This window comes from Sphaerodactylus townsendi, linkage group LG02, assembly GCF_021028975.2.
Source record: "Sphaerodactylus townsendi isolate TG3544 linkage group LG02, MPM_Stown_v2.3, whole genome shotgun sequence".
NCBI classification, from domain to species: domain Eukaryota; kingdom Metazoa; phylum Chordata; class Lepidosauria; order Squamata; family Sphaerodactylidae; genus Sphaerodactylus; species Sphaerodactylus townsendi.
In genome coordinates this window covers 30,326,848-30,351,302 of record NC_059426.1, presented here as the reverse complement: position 1 = coordinate 30,351,302, position 24,455 = coordinate 30,326,848, and the positions used below count along the sequence as shown (strand labels likewise).

At 44.7% G+C, this 24,455-nt stretch overlaps 1 protein-coding gene across 7 annotated transcripts in view; it reads left to right on the top strand.

Annotated features, from left to right (window-relative positions):
• Positions 1-24,455, top strand: part of MYO3B (myosin IIIB) — a 349,141-nt gene that overhangs the window by 225,061 nt on the left and 99,625 nt on the right. For all 7 annotated transcript variants that reach the window (XM_048486352.1, XM_048486350.1, XM_048486349.1 and 4 more), the window contains 2 exons: positions 1,553-1,633; positions 22,480-22,594. In XM_048486352.1, coding sequence (XP_048342309.1) covers positions 1,553-1,633; positions 22,480-22,594 — 196 coding nt within the window. The remainder of the gene's footprint in view (positions 1-1,552; positions 1,634-22,479; positions 22,595-24,455) is intronic.

Below are 24,455 nucleotides of genomic sequence, written 5' to 3'. Positions count from 1 at the left end.
CAAACCACTTAAGTGTTTGGTGAGCTTTTTCCTGTAGTGCTGAATTACTACAATTTTGAATGCAGAATAGTCACCGTTTGGCTTTGGCATGCTCAGTTTCAGCATGATCCCTACTAAGATGATGATCATGCGGGGGGGGGGGGGGTTGAGGCATCATGCAACATTGTGATGTCACTTTAGGCTGCATTTCCAGAAGTGACATCACAGCATCAGCAACATGCTAGGAATCTCTCAATTCTCTATGATTGTTACCATAGAGATGCGGGGAGATTCCTAGAGTGTCACAAAAAACTTCAGCTTTCCCTCTATTTTTGCTCCTACAACTCCCCAAACCCTACCTCTGTTTTTAACATGAAAAAAAAAATGTGACTGCAGTTTTGACATACTAATGCTAGCCTGTGAATGCTCTGTCTTCTATTGAGATTGCTACATACATCAAATACCAAAAATAGATGAATGGGAACAGAAAATAAAAAATATAATGACAATTGATAGACTAACTTGGAAACTAAAAGAAAACCTGGAGAAATTTAATGAAAACTGGAAACTGTATGTTCAATACCTGAACAAATAAGAATTAAATTTATTACTGAGAAAAAAGAAATACAGAAGACATATTTCATCTTTGTCCATGTATTTAACTTAGAATGTTAAGTATTAACTATTTTCTCTATCAACTTTATCATTTGCATAAGAAAAAATAGCTTTATTCTCTCATTGAAAATGTTAATTGTTATTGGAAAGAAAAATGTTAATAGTTCTTTTTTTTACTTTGATTATTTTCTTCTCTCTGAATATGTCCGATTCTTGTGATTTTCATTTGTTTTTTTATTGAAAATAGATGGTTATCATGAAATTAGAAGAAAATTAGAAATAAGTAAAATAGAATTTATTTGTTATAAAATTAGCGTTTATAATTATAATTATTTTCTTTATAAATATGTTTTCCTATTATATACAAATATTACATATTGTATTCAAATGTTTTCATATTAATAGTAACTGGTTGGTCACTGTGCGAGACAGGATGCTAAATGGACCACTGGTCTGGTCCAGCAAGGCAGTTCTTAGAACCGCATTCTCACCACTTCATAAAATGGCTCTGGCACTTCAAAGTACCAAAAAATAGTTGCCATCTGCCTGGCATTAAGACTGCCTATGTGTAAAGGAAGGTGGAGCTTGCGGGTTGTCACTGTCCTAAAAAAATCACTTCGGCTTTAATGCCGATTAGGATTGCTTTGGATTTGCATATATTCAAAAAAGCACATGCAGAAACAATAGCTGGTCTTTTTTGTTTCTTTTCCCCTCTGAGGGAAGGTAGCAAGCCTGATCAGAGAACATATACCGTGACAGAAGAACGAATGAACTTGAAGTTGCCTCGCTTAGACAGACTTGAGTCACGAGCTGGTGTTCGACAGGCAGCCCAAGCGCGATAGCACTTGGGTGGGATAAGGAAGAGGGGTGGCGTGAAGGGGGAAACGGCACTTCTGTGACTCTGTAGCCTTTCTTTTCAAGTCAGCATAATTTGCAACACATGGCTTTGTATTTTTAGCCTGGAGAGGATATGATGCACGCAGGAAGTTCAAGGATATAAAAACCAGAAGAGTGGGTGCTGCTATTCATATTCAAGCAGGTAATTAAAACAATATTTTCACAGCTGACACCTATTTAACTGTGGGTAACTTCCCATGTCCATGTTTGCATCTGACAGAAATAACGCACAGCCAAAACAGAAAACGCTGTTAAATATTCTGCTTCTGATCCTCGGTTTCTGCGCCATATGTCAGGATGCATTCAGACATCTGGTGAAAGAGCGCTGTCTGAACCAGGTCCAGCGGATTCAACATGCCAGGATGCTTATTACCTTCGTAAGAGCTTCAAGCCTGTTTGTTGTTACCTGTTCGGAATTACTAGATAATACGGATGGGTTCAGAGCCAGAGAGCGTGCACATGAGCAAATCCAGCACTCCCAAGCGCATTGCCACAACCTGATTTGGGTCCCAAGGAAGCTGAATCAAAATCTAATTTTGGGGGGGGGGGTTTAGAATTGTAAAAAGATTCCATTTTCTCATAGTGGGTGCTGGGTGCAGGAAAAAGGTGCCTAGAAGCATGAAAAATGCATTTGTGTTTATTTCTCCCCAACAGGGACTCAAAGTAGCTTACAAAGTACTCAAAGTAGCTTATTGTTTTCTGCTCCTCCATGTTATCATCTAAAACAACTGTGTGCAGTAGGCGAGTCTGAGAGCGTATGACTGCCCCGAGGTCAACCAGCAGGCTCCCATGGCAGAGTGGGGCTTCGAACGTGAACCTACTAGACCCTAATATCAAGCATTGTGACCACTGCACCACCCCATGTGAAATACTATCAGCCAAGCTACTCACAAAAGTGGGCACCTGTGGTTTAATCCTTCTCCTGACTGAATCTGAGGACTGACACACTCTGGGTGTCACACAAGCTCACAAGCTGCTCTCAAGATCTTTCTGATCTGTTCAAAATCTCCCCTCTGTTTTTCTGACAGGCTTTTCCTGCTTTTATATGAGCCAGCACACCCTATCTGTGGCTTCTGGCTTCTGCATTTCAGCCATCCAATCAGGTGGCGCTCTGATTAACACTTGGTGCTCCTGCTCTGGCTGAACTGCATCTTTTCAAATTAACCATATAAAAGCCTAATCCATCACACTCCTCAACTATTGTTGTGCTTGATTTTTTTCAATGGGGAGAAAACAGATCAGGGGAGGAGTGTTTTGACCAACAAAAATGTACAGGGAAAGAGACACACCAGCCACATTGCCCTGACCCACACTGTCACTCCCATACCTGCTGTTCATGGCTAAATTATACATCCAGTCACAGATTCCCAGTGCCAAGTATAGTTTGGCTCCAAGTTGATTCATGGAATGAAACCCCAGGAGACCTTTTGTTTTGAGAAAGAAAATGATTATTTTGAGCAGAGAGGAGGCAGAGGAGAGAAGTGCTTTCCTCTTTCCTGACCTCCACTCCAACTCAGGTGATTTTTCCCAGTGGGGATCCAAGAATGTGTTTGGCCCCCAAGAAAATGCTTGGAACCCCACAGAGAACAAAGACCCGAAGGAATGAACGCATTCCTTGGAGCAGAGAAAAGAAATGGTTAGGCGCCCACCTTCTCACCTCTACATGGTTCTTCCTGAAGTAGCTTTCCTTTTTCATTTTTTAAAAGCCATTTGTTATACACCTTTGTGCATGGATGTTTATTTAGGCCCAGGAATGACGAGATGCAGGTATTGCATTGTGCATTTATCATTCTGCTGAATAGCCAGCAGGAGCGTGCACAGAATGCTGTTCTAATGTTTCCCCTAACCTATGAGAGTTTGGCAGAAAATCAAAAGCAACACGTCTCCTGCTTCCAGTAGCCAAGCCGCATGTTTTGTTTGAATTAAAATTTGAGGCGCGCTTCATGCTTCAGCTAAAAAGGTTTGTTATTAGAAATTTGCAGGAATAATCTGCTCTTGTGTTTGCATGTAAGTCACTGGGCTGAGCATGTTTCCTGGTTGGAAAGAGGCAAGTGTAACCCACACTGTGTCTAAACCAGGGGTAGGGAACCTGCGGCTCAAGAGCCGCATGCGGCTCTTCTGCCCTTGCACTGTGGCTCCACCAACCGAGCTGCCGGCCCCATCCTTGCCAGCCCTGCAGGCAGCAGGGCGGGCGCACCAACTGCCCACGATCGGCTGGGCCGTGCCGCAGGGTTCCCCTCTCACCTGCCCCGTTGGAGTGGGGTGGGCGCTTTCCCGGAGGCCGGCGAGGCCGAGCCGCCGGCTTCATCCTTGCCCGCCCTGCGCATCCATGCGCTTCTCAGAATGAGCGGAGTAAAAGGTAAAAAACCCCCCCTATATATATAGTGTTATCTTTATTTTAAATGTCAAAAATTATTTGTGGCTCCAAGTGTTTTCTTTTCCCGTGGAAAACGGGTCCAAATGGCTCTTTGAGTGTTAAAGGTTCCCTACCCCTGGTCTAAACAAACAGCTTCCTGTGATGCTAGTCTGTTCTAGTACCTGTCTGTATGAGGAGAAGTTAAATGATACAGAAACATGACAGTATTGCAAATCCTAATGGCCAAACTAAACGTAACGTTTTTAAAGAAGACTTGCTTCGCTAATAGCGACACAGCAGCTATGGGGAAACTAATTTTGAAAGCTCCTCAGTGGCCTGGTTTGAATCAGGACTACGGCATGGGGATTGCCCCTTCCCCCATGTACCATATTCCTGAAATATTGCACATGATGCAGTGAAATGGGTCAAATAACACCCTCCGGGCTGTTTCAGCTTGGGAAAACAGCATAGGGGGAATGGCAGAAGCCCCTCCTCTCCCTACACCATGCTCTCAATCTAAAGCCCCTATGGCACTTTGAAAATTAGTTCCCCATAGCTGCTGGGTGGCTATAGGTCAAGGAAGCAGGAATAGCTTATTTTAAAATGCCGCATCAGTTTGGCCCTTACAGCTGAGGTTGATTCGAACAAGACAGGGTCACAACAGGGAGGGTGTCCTGCAGAGTTGCAATGGACAGCCTCCTGGGTGAGCTGGTGCTTTGGGAAGTAAGGGAACATTTAATAATGATGATGATGATGATGATGATGATGATGATGATGATGATGATGATGATGATGATGATGATGATGATGATGACGATGATGACGATGACGATAATTATTATTAATTCTATTTAATCAGTGTACAAGTCAGACAGGAAAACAGCAAATAACAGTATACAAAGACAAATAGAATAACTTCATTAAAATCCATAAAATCCAGTTAAAACAGTAGCAACAATACAACCCACCCACAATTTGGCAGATGGCGTCTGGTCCTAACCCTGGGAGGGGGCCGGCAAATTGTCAAAAATTAACAGATTGTACATGGGCATCAAAGAGAGGTGGTAACTCAGCGGCCAGCCCCCCCCCCCCCGCCCCAAAAAGCCTGGTGGAACAGCTCAGTTTTGCAGGTCCTGTGGAGCTCGCCAAGGTCCCACAGGGCCCTGACTGCTGGAGAAAGGGCGTTCCACCTGGCTGGGACCAGGGTCATAAAAACCCTGGCCCAGGTAGAAGCCAGCCTCATCATAGAGGGGTGGGGGACTACCCGTAAGTTCGCCTCTGCCAAACGGAGAGGTCGAGTCGGGAGATATGGGGACATTTAATCAATATCAGCACAGAAAAGGATATCCTGACACATCTGAACATGAATTAAAAATATTTGGGGGAGGGTTGTTTCTGCTTATCAAGGCAACACTCGAGTCTTTCCACTCGAATCCTGTTCTGTCTACATTGTTCTTGCATTGTAAATAACAACCATTACTACTATGTTTCTCCATGTACAATTCTACTCTGGAAGAGTAACACTACCATCCTAAGCCTTCTCACAGAAGCAAATCCTACTACTTTTGATGAGCATAAGTTCCAAGGAATATGCATATCCGAATCTCTGTTTTCTTCCTTTGATCTTCTGTGGAAGGGGAAAAAGCAGATCTTACCAGCTTCTTCTGTAGATAATGGAGAATGGAAAAGGCTGACAGAGACTCACCTTGTCGGATGCTAAAGTCAAAGCTGCTGTCAGTGTGAAGCACAAAGTATTTTCAGAAATTAAAAGGGTACCATTTGATAGTTTCATGTATGGATAGAGGATGTTCCTCTTCCTGAACACGTGCCAAGGCTAGTGACAGCTAAGAAGTCTGACCAGCTGTTCTGCTGGGGTCTGCAACCTGCGGCTCTCCAGATATTCATGGACTACAATTCCCATCAGCCAATTGGCCATGCTGGCAGGGGCTGATGGGATGTGTAGTCCATGAACATCTGGAGAGCCGCAGGTTGCAGACCCCTAGATTCTGGAGAGCACGAGTCTGCTCTCAAACCCCAGGACAAGTAGAGAGGGGCACATCAGGCACACACATTCCCTGTCGTTTGTGAATCATGCCCAGCTGATAAGATGTAGGCATCTGCCATTTTGCAAGCAAATGTCAGTTCCTAGCAATTGGGCTCTGCAATGCTCCCCTCTCTTAATTCTTTGTAAATAAATATAATAAATGCACAATCATGTTTCTACCTTTTCTTTATCTATATTTTGCTGCCACCAGGAATTAATTCCAAATCTCTTTATAATTTCTCCTGAAGCAGTGTTTCTGAGCTGTAAAGCAGTTCCAAAGGGCTACATGGTCCTGAGGAAATTAGTAGTGTGGGATTCCAGGTTACATTTAACAAAATTTGAATTTTATTTATATAAGTTCTTTAGCTTAAAGTTTTCAAGAAATAATTTACAGCCAATAAAACAAACTGAGGCAACAACTTCTGCTGAGGTGACTTTCGCTTTACATCAATCCGATCTCTCCCTCCTTTTCAACTCTGAGACCCTGTTAGGATTTGACTCCATTTTTGGTTTTTCAATGTTTCGTTCCATTTCTGTGGCAGAGCTACACTTCATATAACATTACAAGTTTTAGCAAAAGTCACCTCAACTCTCTCAGTTTCCAGCACAATTGAATGTCTCTCTCCCTAGTTTTGCTCACACAGACTCTTTCTCAGTTCTAGCACAGACTCTCAATAGTCAGTCTCCAGTGACAACCACTCTCTCATCCCCCTTTCACCTCCCCTTCCTTCTACAACTTACCTCTCACTTTATTTAAAGAAACAAACACAGCATTTTAAGAGAGCCAGCGAGAGCCAGCGTGGTGTAATGGTTAAGAGCAAGTGGTTTCTAATCTGAAGAACTGGGTTTTATTTCCCACTCCTCCACCTGAGTGGCAGAGGCTTATCTGGTGAACCAGATGTGTTTCCATACTCCTACATTCCTGCTGGGTGACCTTGAGCTAGCCACAGTTCTCTCAGAACTCTCTCAGCCCCACTTACCTCACAAAGTGTCTGTTGTGGGACAAGGAAGGGAAAGGAGCTTGTAAGCCACTTTGAGTCTCCTTACAGGAGAGAAAGGTGGGATATAAATACAAACTCTTCTTCTTAAATGATTACGGGCTGATTAATAGAGTTGCCAAGCTCCGGGTGGTAATAATCACACCATTTTGCACCTGAAAGCGAAAGGATGAAAGCACCCTGCAGATTTCAGAACTTCTTCTTTTTAGTCACTGGTATACAATGCAAAATATCGGGCATACACAGATGCCTTCACGGTAATTAAATATATACCAGAAAAAAATGTGTATTAGGCCAACTGCCTTTACAAAGAAAATCCACAATAGGTGTCCTTTGCAGTCCTATAAATGGAGGATTGTTACACCCTGGTAAGTCACTTAATATTGGCCAGTATTTACATATAATGTTTCTGATGCCCTCACTAAGCTCATTGTATTCCAAAGGAAATAGAATCCTACTCTGAGGTTACTTTACTCTTGGGGTCAACAATTGTTGCCTCTGAATGGCATCCGCCAAATGGTGGCTGAATATCTTCCACTTGATAACTGATCTTCAGGCAACAGAGATCACTTCACCTATAGAAAATGTCCGTTTTGGAATGTGGACTCCATGGCATTATATCCCACAGAAGTCCTTTCCCTCCCCTCCCCAAACCCTCCCCTTCTCAGGTTTCATCCCCAAAACCTCCGAGTATTTCCCAATCCAGACCCGGCAACCCTACTCAGTAATGCAAATGGTATTTCCTTATGTACTGTTATGTGTATGCCACTTTTAAGTGAGTGCTAAGAAATTACAGTTGCTGATGTTAACCTGGGTTGGTTCCTCTTTGACGCAGAGAACACCAGAGGCTTATGATATCACTAGCAGTAAAGGTCACTGTGGTAAACAATACAGTGGGCTCTAGACAGCTTGTTGTTGGTAAATGCAGCGGTAAAGCAATATATAGTTTCCCCTTTTTATTTTAGAGGTGGATCTTCAAAGCTTCCCAGACCGGATGCTAGAATCCCTTCTGATTCTCATATCCAGTCTGGGAAGCTTCAAAGACACACCCTCTAAAATAAAAATTGAAATGATCCTGGGTCCTGGACTGAGCACGCTCAGTCCAGCATCCAGGATCAGGATCTTCTCTCCCCCACCTCACTTCCCAAGGTCTCTTTCCCCCCACAGGTCTTGGGGAGCATGATGGGGGGGGGGAGCAATTCAGCACCCAGGATCAGGCTCTCCTCCCCCACACCTCCCCTGCGTATGCTGTTTCAGCCCAAAAGTCTTGAGACAGGAAAGGTGGGGATGGGGGTGGAGAGATCCTCCTTGCCTCTGCTGTCCCAGCTGGTTTGAGAAGACTGAAAGTGAAACTGGGGCTGGCAGAAAAACATCTGTACAAAAAATCTTGCCCCCATCAAGCAGCAGATGTTTTGTGCGTAATCAGCAGAGATATAGTAATTGGCTCAGGGCCTCCCAGTGATCCTCGTGGCAGAATGGAGATTTGAATCTGGGTCTGTCCTTCAAAGCCCAACCATGTTGGCTCTTCACATAAAACTTGGAGGTGGTTGGAAAGTGCCATCAACTCACAGCGTACTTAAAGTGACTCTGTAGAGCAGTGGTGGCGAACCTATGGCACGCGGGCCAGAAGTGGCACTCAGAGTCCTCTCTGTGGACACATGCGCACAGAGTTTGTCATGTGGGGGGCAGAAAATCACCCCCCACACACACACATCTAGGCTGGGCTGGGCTGCTGGGCACAACGTGCGTGCACCGCAGCGAGCAGGGAGGACTCGGATGGCAGGCCTGGTGCCTGTGTTCTGGGTGGCTGCTTCCCGAGGGGGGGGGGCAGAGGCAGAGGAGGTGGAGATGCTAGAGAGGCGCAGAGCAGTGTGCACGGGGCTTGATGGAGACTAGAGCAGGCTGACCCCTGCACAAGTGGGTGGGCGGAGGCGCTGGAGCAGCACAGGGCAGAGCGGCAGGTGCACACAGGACCTGCTAGAGTCTGCAGCAGGCTGGCTGCTGCTGCTCGAGGGGCTGAACAAACAAAATGTGGAGAAAAGGTAAAAGGTGGATCCAAATGGATGTGTCCCACATACACCAGGAAGACGCTCAGACCCAAGTTTTTTGCCAGTCGCATGGGCAGATCAAGCCTGGGGCGGAGGAACTGAGATGCATTTAGGATTTTTTTAAAAGCACACCAAGGTCTTTGCTAGAACTGCTTTTATTTTCTGTTCCTGTTGCATTTTTGTGGGAAGTCAAGAGCCGTGAAGGTAAAACCGCAGATCAGATGGCTGCTCCACCAATTTCGCTTTCCTGAAGTTATCCCACACCTTGCACAGCATTCTTGCTTAGGATTGCCTTCCTTGACTGCTTTTTTATTCTATTTTGTGGTGGGGGCTTATTGGGTTTTGGAAAGCGAAAGTTTTATTTCCCTCTCCCCCCAAACCCCTCTTCCTTCCCCCGCCAGTCCCCCAGTGTGATTATAGTGTAATTATTTCAGGGAGATTATTAGCATTAAACCTAAGACCTAGTTTCGGGGAAACAGTGTAGGGAACCCTGTTAAGCGCTGTTAAACCCCACTGATTTTCATGGGAAAAACTAAAGTGCGATCCTTTGCCTGGGAGTAAGCTTGGTTGCTGGCAATGGGGCTTGCTTCTGAGTAAACCCTCCTAGGATCGTGATTCACCTGTTCGAAGCCACTGCACGGTTGCTTCACCAAGCTTACTCCCGAGTAAAGCACGCCTCGGAGCCAACCCTTTTTTAAAACTAAAACCTCAGTATTCAGGTTAAATTGCTGTGTTGGCACTTTGTGACAAATAAGTGGGTTTTGGGTTGCAATTTGGGCACTCGCTCTCGAAAAGGTTCGCCATCACTGCTGTACAGATTGCAAGCCAAGAGAATGTTTGGAGGTGGTTTACCATTGTCTGCCTCTGTGTAGGTTGAGAGATTTCTAAGGCCCCTTCTGTACATGCAAAATAATGCACTTTCAATGCACTTTGCAGCTGGATTTTACTGTGCGGAATAGCAAAATCCACTTCCAAACAGTTGTGAGAGTGGGTTGAAAGTACATTATTCTGCATGTGCGGAAGGGACCCCTGAGTTTTCCAGATTAGGGTCTGCTGCTCTTAACCACTACACCACTCTGGCTCTTTCACATAAAACTTTGCCTATAATTAATGGCCATCTTTTTTATAGCAAAACACAGCCTCCTGTCTGCAAGCATGGCATGTTCCGTGCTATCAAATGACACGAATCGAGTCTCGTAGCGCTTTAAAATAACAGAACTGGGCAGACTGCTAATAAATTCAAATTCAAATTTAAAAGGCCATTCAGCATCTCCTGCGAAAACGTCTTTGAAGATCAGTTTACCGATATGGGGAATTCATTTGCAAAGGCCTTGTGTTGATGCTGGTAAAGATATTTCGTATTACTTCCTAAAAAGGGTTAGTGCCATTTCTGTCTTGACATATTTATTTATTTATGTATTAAACTTGTTACACCGCCCACCCCTGAAGGGCTCTGGACAGTGTACAGAAGATAAAAGCCAATGAAAATAACTCACAATCAAATAATTAAAACCGAATTAATCAAATATAGCAACAGCAAGCCAGAAAAACCTAACGTCAGATGGCAACCCGAAGAAACCTCCTGTCCCCTGGGAGGGAACCGGCACAGCACAAACCAGCCAGTGTGATGGTATGTGGAGGGTAGTGGGAACCAAGAATCCAGCCTTCACACTATAATATTTAACAGGGCTCTGGAGAGGTGGCATATACGTTCTCTAAATAATGTAGGAAAGATGTGTAATTTCTTCCCTCACTGTAGCCTTATAAACATGAGAATAGTCCAGCGGATGCTAACCACTTTAAATAACCCTTTTTTCCCCCGTGACAGCGTTAAGGATGTACTGCGTTCTTTCCCTTAACAATCAGAGAAACTTCAAAGGAAGTAGCAAGCTGAATTATGTCCACATTTACCTCGATTTCTGAGACTCAGCACATAACTAGCAGTTATAATGCATTGTCCTTTACTTGGGCTTCATGAGAGGATCCTGGCGCATTTCTCATATATTAATATGAGTTGGTGACATAGAAACCCAGCACTTCCAACACTTACAGTAGACTTTCTATTAAGGAGCACTGTTTCATTTATATGAAATGGGATCACGATGACAAGTCAAAATATGAGAAATTTTGATTCTCTAAGGTACAACTGTTACATTTGTTCCCCATGCTTTCAGAGGAACTATCTAATTAAACTATACAACTCTCTCTTTTCCCCCCCAAAAGGTAAAGTGGGGAGGGACGGAGATGGTCTTGAAATTTAGGAAGCCTTTGGCTTACATGTTTCTACAGCACAGCCCAACGCTGAAATTTTGTTGGCCTTTCATCTTATTCCCAGTCAAGGCAGCGGTGCGGCTTATCCCTTTAGCTTCCTCAGAACTTCCTTTCAGAATTCCCGATCTATTACAGCACATTCACATACCAGAAACAAGATGCCTTTTCATGCTGTCAACCTTTTTCATCTGAAATGTAAATTAATTCTTGCCTCAACAGAGATCAAAGTAGGGGTATTAACCTTATTGGACCCTTCCCTCATCAGAATCTGTTCCAAAGACTATGAGATGGGTGTTGTGGGGGAGGGGGAGGGGGAGGCAGGCCCGGGGGGGGGGGAGGGGAAGGGGGAGGGAAGTCTGTCTTTAGTTTTATCTGTGGCCCTCCTCCACACAGGTCTTCCTGTCTGCAAGTCAGCGTTTGAAAGGCAGTGGTTTCTTTTGTAAATGACCTTATCATTACTTTATACTGTGAGTGGGGAAAATGATTTGCCTGAATAATTCTTCCAAGATTAGCCTGCTCCTTTTAATTGTTGGGTGGAGGGGACTTCATTCAGATTTCAGAATATTCTTTAAGTAGTTTTGACAGCAAGGGATGGCAACCTCAATAGAAAATACACACCTCCTGATTGGAGGGGTGGGAACCCCTCTGGATTTGTTCAGGTTGTTCATTTCCTAGCGAGGAAGTCTTTTGAGGGTAGGCTTCATTTGCACTTGGAAAATAAACAGATGCTTTTTTTTCAAGTTCCTGAGCAGCTGGGTATTCTCTGTGGGACTAAGCTGTACAGTAGCCATTGATGAAATCTGGGAAAGAAAAGGCAAATTTAAAACCAAAAAAACTTCCCCAGTCTTGAAAGGTACATTAGAATCACTTTCTTGAGGGAATAGAACTGCAATAAATAACTCGTCATAGATGTGAAGATGAGAGAATGCTTCCAGAATTTGAAACATTGTCTGATTCATTTAATTTGTAAGTTTTAAGATGTTTTCATTTGGGACTTTCAGGCAAGGAGGGAGAGGAATCAAGATTATCTTGTTTCTCTCTCTGAGATGTACCACAACTCAGTAGCAAAGCAGATACTTTTCATGTATAAGCCATAGGTTGAATCTCCACATATCCACTAACAGTCTCAGGCAATTGGTCAAAGAAGGACCTCCACAAACAGCCTAGAGCAGGGGTCTGCAACCTGCAGCTCTCCAGATGTTCATGGACTACAATTCCCATCAGCCCCTGCCAGCATTTGTTGTGAATCCGTTGCTGTACACCAAAGGCGTAGCTACCAGGGGGCCAGGGGGTGCACATTACACCGGGCGCATGCCTGAGGTGCGGTGGAAAATTGCCCCGCAACCTTCGCAGCCCCCCTGCCCTCTCATGGCGCCCCCACTACACACTTACCTTCAATAAACAGTGCAGGCTGGAGAAGCAGCCTGTTCCCTTCAGGCTGAAAATGGCCTAGTGGGAACTACATTTCCCATGAGACCTTGGAGCTCGCAAGGTCTCATGGGAAGCATAGTTCCCACCAGGCCGTTTTCAGCCTGAAGGGAATTGGCTGCTTCTCCAGCCTGCACTGTTTATCGAAGGCAAGAGTGTGTGGGGGGAAGGTGGCATCACAGGGGGGAAGGAGGGTGGAGCCGCAGAGGGGGTGGCACCACAGAGGGGGGCAGAAAACACAGAGTGTGCACCGGGCACAATCTGGCCCAGCTATGCCTCTGCTGTACACATTTGGGTGAAATGGTGGTCACAGTCACTGCCAAGGGGAGAAAACGTGCTTGGGGGATGTTTCTGAAATGGCGGGCCATCATACCAATCAGCAGCTCAGCAGAAACAAAACTGACATGATGTAAAGCAGGAGAACAGGTGGTGAGGCAGGAAAAATAAAGCGGTTGGGCACCCAAGCCGTTCCCACGGAAGCGAGTTCAACCCGGGATTTTTTATTAAGATTGTGATTTTGACGTTTTTTGAAAAACCCAGGTTGAGGGAAATATCGTGGGTCAATCCCACTTTGAGGAAGGGACCCATACAAAGTTCTTGCCCAAATCAGAATATTTCCCTCATTATATGTGTACCCTAAGGAATTGACCATTATTTGCCCCATTGGGGAACTCCAGTGCAATGCCATGCAGCCCACCCCCAAGAGGGCTAATAGCACCCCCGCCCCCCCAGCCAGGCCATTTATTAAAGAGAGTGCTGAGGAGCTGGAGCTCAGCATGGTACTGACCCAAATCAAGCTCCTGTAGTGCCTTTACACAGAGTTGCCACTAGGAATTCTCAGCTTCAGTGTGGCTGCCAGTCCAAGTGACAAGCTTATGCAAATGTAATATATAATTTGGTCCTAAATCAGGCCATTGTCTGCTTTGGTGACGGAAGCTCTCCATGGTTCCACATCACCTCCTACCTGATCCTTTCGCTAGCGCTTAAGGAGCCAGGGATTGAATCTGAGACCTTCTGCTTGGAATGTGGGTGCCCTTCCCCCACTCCACAGCCCTGTCTCATCTACGGCCCTGCTGAATGCTCATCCATGGATTCCAAAGGTTTTAAAAGAGGGATCAAATCTCCTGTTTGTTCCAGCTTTTGCATAAGGTCCCAAACAATTGTCTGCTTTTCACTCAGAGAACTTAATGCCATCTGATTAATCGATATTAGGGACTGTTGCAGCCATCTGGAAGATTACGTACATCTGGAGTCTGCTATTAAAAATATTTCAGTATTTTGGACTCAGAATGTTTTCTGATGAGGGGAAGTTTCCAGTGTTCAGATGGAAGCACTGTTCAGACACCTTTCTTAGAAACCCCACCTTCCTGATGGCTCTTTTCCCCATTTCCTTCTACCTGGGTATTTTCACAGATGGAACTTCTGCATATATGAGCAGCATTCAGCCCCTGATGGCACAGCTACATATTTAACAGTAGAAAAAGGAAATAATAATGCATCTAAATGCCCATTAGTCATATGTATCAAGTCCATTAACAGTCTATAAAAATCTCAGTAGAAAATAAAACATATTCATATTTTAAAAGGGTAATATTGAAAGAGAGAACAGAATTCCTGCATCCAACCGTGCAATTCCAAAGAGCTGATATATCTTCTAATGGTTTTCTTAATTGTACTGCTTTTTTAATTTTGTCACGTGCCTTGAGTCCCTGAGACTCAAAGTGGAATATAACTGAAAGAATATAAAATTGAAAAGTAAAGTAAATAAAATATTAAAAATAATATGTATTACTTTAAAAATTTCTTTAAAAAGAGTGGCAATCTCTGTCAGTTCTCTCTGCTGCTGCAATCGCAACCTGCAGCTCTCCAGATGTTCGTGGACTACAATTCCCATCAGCCCCTGCCACCATGGCCAATTGGCCTTAGTGGCAGGGTTGATGGGAATTGTAGTCCAGGAACATCTGGAGAGCCGCAGGTTGCAGACCCCTGGCTTAGCTCCTTCCCTGTGTTTCTGATCCTTAGAAGCACCATAGGAGTAAAGTAGGTATCTACAGTGGGGTTTGGGGGCTGGAAATCAAAACATTCTCTTAAGGAAAAGTTAAGTCTTGGTAATTTCTGGTTAAGTACAGGCCAGTATGCTTGGTTAAAGGAACCCAAGGGTTGGCCACCACTATAAGTTTCTGGAGGCAGGGCTGGGTATTGTGACATCACTCCTGGTTGTGTATCTGGAAGCAACATCGTATATCGCTGGGGTTCTCTTGCAATCCTCCCAAATTCTATGCTTTCATCATTTTGCTATACAGTTGGGAGCAGCAGTGGCGTAGTGTTTAAGAGTAGGTGCATTCTAATCTGGAGGAACCGGGTTTGATTCACCGCTCTGCCGCCTGAGCTGTGGAGGCTTATCTGGGGAATTCAGATTAGCCTGGGCACTCCCATGCACGCCAGCTGGGTGGTCTTGGGCTAGTCACAGCTTTTCGGAGCTCTCTCAGCCCCACCTACCTCACAGGGTGTTTGTTGTGAGGGGGGAAGGGCAAGGAGATTGTAAGCCTCTTTGAGTCTCCTACAGGAGAGAAAGGGGGGATATAGATCCAAAGTCTTCTCTTCTCTTCTTCTATGGAGTTCCAGTAATGGGTGATATCACTTTCAGGTATGTGACCAGAAATGATGTATCCTGGCTGCACATTGGGTTTTTTTTCCTTGCCCAAATTTCTTCTGCTGCTATACTGAACAGCAGCTGGAAACCAAGGTTATGGGGCAGCTGGTCCCCATAGGTATGTGGCTTTCTTTTCTTTTCTTTTCTTTTCTTTTCTTTTCTTTTCTTTTCTTTTCTTTTCTTGGATCACTCTACAATTTAATAACCTGCATTTCTCCTAAGACAACATCATCTTGACTTAGACTTATGATCTATACCACCTCTACCTTTCAGCTGTGAAACGAAATTGCAGCTAGATAGAGAAATTCAAAGCTTGCCTGGTGACACTGGGTGAATCACACACTCTCAGCCCCAAACCTACCTCATGGGATTGTTGTGAGGATAACATGGAGGAGAATCATGTAAGCAACTTTGGGTTCCTGTTGGGAGGAAGGTGTGGTATAAATGAAGTAATAAAACAAATATGCTTAAACTATCAATAGGGTACCTTTCCTTTTTTAAATGATGGATATACCTATATGCCATACATGTTTATGAACATATATTTGAACCAAAAAACTGGTTCAACTGGTTAAAGCACACAGATCCATCTCCTGATATCTTTGAGCCATTGTATTCTTATGTTGGATTAGGGCCAAGGTACCGGCAGGGGGTGGGGTGTCATTCAACAAGTAAAAATACGACCAAAGTTTAGGAGAAATCTGTCAATTAAATTAAATGGCTGCAAATAAAATATGTCAATTAAATTAAATGACTGCAAATTCAAGAATTTCTTTAAAAATTAACATTTATACAGTAGTCTAAACATTAACACAAACCCTATGATAAAGATACACCATACTAGTTAAAATCAAACACATTTTGTCCTAAGGGCCTTCATCACATCGGTAATATTTCAACATTGTACAGAGATATTAAAATGCTGAATTGATGCTGTTTTGGGGAAGTGTATTTTCTAGTTTTATATTAAACAATTTGGAGAACATGGTGAAATATTACTAATGAAGACCTCTAGGGCCCCTTCCGCACATGCAGAATAATGCACTTTCAATCCACTTTCAATGCACTTTGCAGCTGGATTTTACTGTGCGACATAGCAACATCCACTCGCAAACAATTGTGAAAGTGGATTGAAAATACATTATTCTGCACGTGCGGAAGGGACCTTGGTCAAAACTGTTGATTGTAGCACACTAGTAGGTTGTATTTTAATATCATGTATATGGTTGGTGTTAATCACATTTAAATTATTTTATACCTATTGATTTCTGTTTGAGGAATCCTTGCAGTTGTTTTGAGCCAGTCGGTTGTTTTCATTTACTTGACCTATTTCAGTTAGATTTTCCCTCAACCTTCATTTTGTTGCTTCCCCCTTCCCCCCACACACTGTTTTTGGTTGGTTGAGGATTTCCTTCCTAAGTATGTGATTCTCAAGAGAGTAATGAGCCCCTGAGGATTTGAATCAGGAAAACAGCAGGGGTGTGGTCCCAACCCAATTCAAGACTCTCTACAGCTCATTTTAAGTCAAAGACACCAGTAAATAGGATCATGCGCCTCCATCTTAACTCAGGCATACCACTAAGTATACCCTCAAAGGGGAGTAGCAGCCCATCGCTGCATTAGACACAGGTTGCAAACACATATCTGTGCAGCAAAACCTACAAGTTATTTGCCGAAGTCTGAACTCACCATCCTTTTTTAATACACACACGAGGGAGGGCTCAGGAGTCTCTTCACTGCTGTTCCCACCTTCGCAAGCACAGCTCCATTGAGGAAAACACATTAGAACTCCATGTGTCTGATAGATTATTGTATATGAGCCACTAAATAGACAAATCTCTATTGCTTTATACTATCCAACTTTCATGCAGGAAACATTGGCCTTTTTTGCACGTTTGGTCTCTTCAAGTCAAGTTACATTACCTTCAGGTCAGCTTCTGAATTACATCCATGTTTCCCTCTCTTCGGAACTCACCACGCCACAGATCAGAGAATACCTGTGGTTTCTAAGATATTGTCTCTGCCTGTGCAGTGTATACTCTGATTCATTTGGCTTTTCTGCTCCTGCCTGCCTTTCCCCACCCACGCAGGAGCAATTCCGCCCACTCCCACACTGGCATTTCCAGGATTTCGGTGAGGCTTTTTAAAATTTTTGATACTTTCAATCTATTGCTCCTGCAGTACATTGTTAAAATGGCTTTTTAAAAAACCCCAAAAGAGGTGGGAAACAATTTCCTGACCCACAAGCAGGGATCAGACAAAACAGCAACTTGGCTTGGAGGAAGCAGCGGCCATCTCCTTGTGTGTCAACGAGGAAACATGGGGAAACCCCACTGTGCAAAGCACAGAGGCACGCTCCAAACTGTAAGTGCACCAAGGGCAATTGAGTTTGGACCATCCTGTCTAGGGGCCTTTCCCCACTTTCGTCCTTCCCCTCTATGCTGCGCGCTACTCTCAGCGCGCAGCATCCCAGGGGTGCGCCCGGCCGTCCCCACAACCCCGCGCTCTGCGCGGGGCCATCAAAAGGCGCCGTTGAGAAGAGCGCCTGGGATGCTGCGCACTGAGGGGCGCGACAGCAGCAGCTTCGGGGCGGCTGTGCTGTCGCCGCCCCTCTGTGGGGAGTGCCGAGGGACCCCGCGCTACTCTCCTGGAGTAGCACGGGGCTTAAGGGAAGTGGGGAAAGGCCCAAAAAGTGAATTGTGGTAATTTCTTCTTGCATTTCTCTACCACTAAGATTTGTTTTATCTTTGACTTCATCAGATGCTTCTTCTTTTTTTTACCACCAACAGAAGCATGAGGGTAACCTCCCATCATCTCAAGACTTACAGATAAATAGGAAAAGTTCAACATACATCCTTTGAGTTTTTGTTTGCCAGGATTCAGCCTTTTTTCCTGCATCATGCAAGACGAGGCGTTGGAACTGCATAATTGTTTCTTTGTGTGCAAAGAATCGCTGTTTTATATGTCTGTTTATTACTTGGAGCGAAGGGACACATTTCTTGCTGCCCAGTGATTTGTTGCCTCCGTTTGCTTCCTCCATAAAAATGTCTCTCCATTATGGTCTGCAGCTCATTGGAGCATCGTTTTCTCCTGCAGAGGATAAAAAGAAAAATGACCCAATTTTTGTTTTGTTTTTGGTCTTCCAAATTTGAGCAAGTTTGTGAATAATTGATGTGCTTCAGCACCTTTCACTTGAGTGCAGAGCAGTGGGCTCCTGTAGGTAACAGAAAGCGGAGGGGAGACTTATTTTATGTCATCGTCAATACCACGAGGATGCAAGCAGCAGGAGCCTTTTTAAAGCAGAATGAGTAATAATGTGGCTCTGGTGTCCATTTCAGGCTGATGCTTTTTTGGAGTGTTCTCATTGTTAGCAATATGAAGATCAGGATAGGATACATTTATTACTCGAGCTCGGCTTGAGAGTATTATTGAACGCGTAAGGTGAAAATAACATGGCAGCTGGTAATCCTTCTTCGGTGATGTGAGGATTGCTCCTGGGGCACTGGCAATGTATGCCTGCTAATTTCACACTTCTTGAGCCAAGTGCTTAGTGTCAAAACCAGGAAGAGTCAGCAAGGCAAAATAGCTGTGATGGATCATCCACCCGAATGTAGCCTTTCCTTCCCCTCTTATGGCAGCAGTATATTCTGTGTACATTGGGTGATGGCGGGGGAATATACTTGGTATCTTCCTAAATACTCCAGTGAAATCTTCTGGTGTTCTTGGACAGTGCGCTACCTGTCCTTTGCTGCTGACATCCAGCAAAATGCCTGAGAAGCACAAAAGATCAGAGGACTGACTCAAGGTCTTTTCCGTCCAAGGTTTTCCCAGAGTTTGGGAGCCAACCTGCTGCGGCTTTTCTAGAAGCTTCCTCCTTGTTCTCCATTTGTTGGCATTCCATATTCTCCTCATCATTTCTCCGTAATTTCTCAAACCACCTTTGATGTCACTAGAGCAGTGTTTCCCAACCTTTTCGAGGTCAGGGTACCCTTGACCACACTCTTCATATCTCACGGTACCCCTGCCATCCCCCCCACCTTCCCCTCCCAATGACCCTGCTAGCCACCCCCCTTCCCCTCCCCTTCCCCTCCCAGGGTGAAGGGAAGCACTGGGGGGAAGTGGCTGCTGACCTTGTGGCAGGCCCTGCCCCTGGGCCAGCTCCATGTCCTTGCTGGCACTGGCAAGAGACACCACAAAAATGAAGGGGGCTGCGGTGCCCCTGGGACATGCTCACGGCACCCCAGGGTACCATGGAACCCTGGCTGGGAATGGCTGCATTAGAGGAAGCATGGTGAAACAGCAAGGAAATGATGGAAGCGCAACCAATAGAAAATAAAAATATGAGGAAGGTCAGAAAACCACCACCACCTCTGCAACTCAGCACCCAAACCTCAGGGAAACCTCCAGGAGAAAAAGATCACTGGATAGGGAATGAGGGTAATTAGTGCCACAGTGTGCTCCATCAAATAGCTTGCTAGCAAGGCCTCCGCCTGCTCTGTCACTCCCTATGTGTCTTTTAATGTTTCTGGGTTCCTCAGTGGGGAGCCAGGCCAGACAAAGGTACTAACAGTTCAGTCTTTATCTTCTAAATCCTTTGAAGCCAGTGGGTTTAAGAAAGGGGGAAACTCTGCTCAGGATGGCTCTATACAATTTGAATCAAACACAAAAGGGAGGTAAAATGCAGATAAGGTTAACGATCATGACAAAAAGCACTAAACCAAGCTGCAGGACAGAACTGGGTACGCACAGCTTAACCTGCTAAGGAGGAGCAGATACGTTAAGTGGTTGCCTAATATTGTTCCTGAAAAGTCAAGGGCAAGTAAGCAAGCAAGAAGAAGAAGAGTTTGGATTATATCCCCCCTTCTCTCCTGTAAGGAGACTCAACAAAGGGGTTTACAATCTCCTTTCCCACCCCCCACCCCCCTACAACAAACACTATGTGAGGTGGGTGGGGCTGAGAGAGCTCCGAAGAACTGTGACTAGCCTAAGGTCACAAAAAAAGACCAAAAGCTGAGGAAATGGACTAGTATCCACTTACTGGTGAACATAACTGGTGAACTCCTAATGAATAGACATGGACTTTTGATTCGGATATATTTGGACTTTGTTTCCATTCCAGTTGTGTTTCCTTGTATCGCAACCAGTGGTTGGTGTCTGTAGCCCATTCTTTCTGATTGGATTCTCATACTGGGCATAGCATTTTGGAGCCTCGTTTATAGACTTGGTGTTTAATATTTCTCTTTATGGGATTAAACCTTGCTGTAGCCTTTACTCTTTTTTTGCGTTCGGTCCTGCAGCTTCATCCAGCCCTTTTTGTCATGATTGTTAATCTATACAATTTGATTCAAGCCTACCAGCTGCTAATTCCTAATATGATGCTTCTTTTGCAAAAGCCAAGCATCTTTCCAGAGGCCTGGCAAGGGGGGTGCACCGGTGCATCCTCTGCCCCCTTCCCGCCCTGGAACACCCCCGCCACACCCCGGAATGCCCCTGCCACACCCCTACAGGGGCGCGTGCCCCGTGCATCCCCCCATTCCCTTGAAGCTACGCCTCTGCATCTTTCTCAAACCTGCGTTGGGTCTATTTGTAATGTTTCTTGAGACTATTGACGAGCTTGCGCCTAGGGGCATTTTCACTGTGGACGTTTTGCCATGTGATCATTCTCCAGCAGACACGTGCCAGCAGCACGTACCGTGTGAGTTAGTGTTAGACAACTACAAGTTGCAGTGATTTTTTTACTGTAGTAATATTGTTGTAGCTCCCAAGACGGGGGAAATTGCAGCCAGCGTGGTATAGTGGCTAAGAGCAGTTGCACTCTAATCTGGAGAACAGGGTTTGATTCCCCGCTCTGCCACTTGAGCTGTGGAGGCTTATCTGGTGAACTAGATTAGCTTGTGCACTCCAACACATGCCAGCTGGGTGACCTTGGGCTAGTCACAGTTCTTCAGAGCTCCCTCAGCTCCACCCACCTCACAGGTTATTTGTTGTGAGGGAGGAAGGGAAAGAAGCTTGTAGGCCACCTTGAGTCTCCTTACAGGAGAAAAACTGGGGATATAAATCCAACTCTTGGGGCAGGTCTTAAAATGGCCTGTTTGCAGAACCTGTCTGCAGGATGGGGAGGACACAAACTGTGTGGTTAGCATTCCAATTACTTTTTGTTGTGAAATTGATTCTGTCTGCCTCTTTTATCAAAAGAACATTTTCACCCTTGTTTTGAGGCTTCCCAACAGATCGTCAAAATGGGGGGACCCTTTTGGTAGGATTCCCCTTGATTCATTGAAAGGGACTTCTATCTGTCCGTGACCTGGATGGCCCAGACTAACTCAATCTCATCAGATCTTGGAAGCTAAGCAGAGCTGGCCCTGGTAAATTCTGGGGGACCACCAAGGAAGTCCAGGGCCACTGCCCAGAGGTAGTCAATGGCAAACCACCCCTTTTCGTCTCTTCTCTTGAAACCCCTTTCAGGGTCACCATAAGTGAGAGGTGACTTGATGTCACTTTTCAGCACCATCTTAATTCACCTCGGCTCATTTCTTATCCATTCTAATGACAATCATACCTACTAAAAATAAAGGGCATCTCTGTTTTCTTGCAGGTAAAGGTTGCGGCCAAAGCTTCTCTGCATCCACACTCAGAGCAGGTTTATGTTGTGGTCTTTTGTTTTTTGTAGCTGTCAAGTCACAGCCAACTTATGGTGAACCCAGAGAGTTTTCAAGGCAAGAGCTGTTCAGAGGGACTGCTTGTTGTGGGCTTTCCAGGCCGTGTGGCCGTGGTCTGGTGGATCTTGTTCCTGACGTTTCACCTGCATGTGTGGCTGGCATCTTCAGAGGTGTATCACAGAGGGAAGTCTGTTACACACTGTGTCCAGAGGTAGTTTGCCAATGCCCGCCTCTCTGTGGCAATCCTGGACTTCCTTGCTGGACTCCCATCCAAATTCTAACTCAGGGTCGACCCTCCTTAGCTTCTGAGATCTGACAAAGTCAGACCAGCTTAGGCTATCCAGATCAGGGCATTAGTTGTCATTGGTGAGATCAATAAACTGAGCTTCATTCTTACTAAGATGCTGCTGAACTGGGCTTAACTGACATACCTGATTTTATCTCTGAACCTTTGAACAAGGATTCTGCCCTTTCTGATCCTTCTGCTGGCAAAGTTTTCAGGAGGTTTTATTGTTCTTAATCTCTGCTTAGCTTTCAGGGGATTCTTAGCTCGCAAATATTATGCAAGGATGAAAAACAATGTTGGCCACGTGGCAGATACAGAGTCAATGAACTTTGCCTCCAATCTTAGGTGTGAGGAAAACTGGTGAGTATGCTTTTTTGTTGTTATTGTTGTTGTTGTTCTTCAGTGAAAGCTGGAAGAAAAAAGGCATAGAAACTCTGTCTCGTTTGGGGCACTTCATGCTTTATATGGTAGCAAACCCAGGGATGCCAGTGAGCAAATACCCAATTGAGCTTACACCCAAAAGGAAAGTGTGGTTGTTCCCAGCTCCTTGTTGGGTAGAAAAATAAGACTCACATGTTTGCAGTCACACGTGTATATTTTTCAGGTATACAATTTAAAATGGGATGTGTGGCTTCTGATAAGCTCCTGGTTCTAAAAGTGCTAGAGGCTGAAAAATATTCCTTTGCAACTTAAGTCAGTGTGTTTTGTATTCCTTTTCCAACTGTCCAATTTTGCCCTAGGAAACAGCCTGGGGTGGGGTGGGGGAGTCTGGTCTGGACCTGCAATGCTGGGGAACAGAGGTTTAATGCTATCCTCATACTGTTTCCTCAATTAAAAATGTTTTCCCTGAGGTTGCTTTAAAGCCTAGGTAAGGAAAAAGACAGGCACAATGTGGGTATCTGTCTTGTTTTCCCTACTGGATCTTAAAGCAGCCCAGAGTGGGCCATTTCCAATTAGGGAGTGTTAATAGGCTATCTTTCTCAAAGTAGCAAAGTAGCAATGGGGTTAATAGGCTATCTTTCTCAAAGTAGCAATGGGGAAATAACTCAGCTTGGCAGTGTTTTGGGGAGAGCAACTTGGCTTGGCAGAGCTTTGGGGGAAGAAACAACTTATCTTGGCAATGCGAGAGGAGGCTAGACTGGGACCTTTGAGACTATGTAAAGGGAGAAATTGGCAAGGAGCGTTCCGCAGAGTAACACAAGGAACCCAAATTAAGTTTAAAATGTTTATATAAATTTGGTTTCAAGCACACATACAGGAAGGTATGGAGGCACATACACACAAGTTCCTAGAGATATAAAAAGGTGAGAAAAATAGGTATGGATGATAGAAAGGGAATTGGGAGGCAGCAGGGTGATACATTACCTAATGGTTCCAATGCAGCAGATGAAGGAGAAGGCAGGGACTCTATGCCAGCACAGAAATCCAGTGGAAGGACGATATCATGTCTCACACCAACTTGACCAAGGGAGGTTCAGGTTAGAAATGAGCAATGAGCTTAAGATGAGCAGGACTTTTTTAGGGTGGATCACTAGTTTAGCGGGAAAAGAGACCCATTGCATTAGGTTTGCATCTGTGCTGGGTTGCAGGGCTGAGCTAATTAGCAGCTCTATCTATTGTTCTAAACCCAGGGGATTGGTAGCCAGTTGTTCTCTTGATTATATTAGAATACATTTGATTACATTAGAATACATTTGATTACATTAGAATACATTTTGAATAGGTGGCTGGCAGAGTGAGTCTCTGGCTATTGTAATTTAGCTGAGGCAGCGAGATTACATCAGGGATGGGAGCACTTAGGAAGTTTTAGGAACAGCTGAAGAGAAGGAAGGTTGCAGCATCTCAATTCAAGGGATAGTGCACATTTACAACTCTATCAACTGTAGCTCTAGCTTGGGTGGCAACATCAAGGAGCAAATGAGTAGATTAACACTCTACTGACTGTTTGCCGTTTCTAGGCTTGCTGTTAGCCTATTTTATCCTGCGCCACACCATATATATCTGTTAGCATTAGTATAAATCAGAAATATATATCACAAATATATTCTATCAATAAATATCCCAGCTTGGATGCGTGTTTTGAGATGTGGGGAGGAAGGGGAGCATAACAGGAGTGTGATGGAAAGATTCTATTGCTGAAGCAAGGAAGTCACACAAAGATGATAAAAGGGCTTTGATTCCAGGAAATGCCATTCAAATTTGACCAGTAGAATTCAAAAGG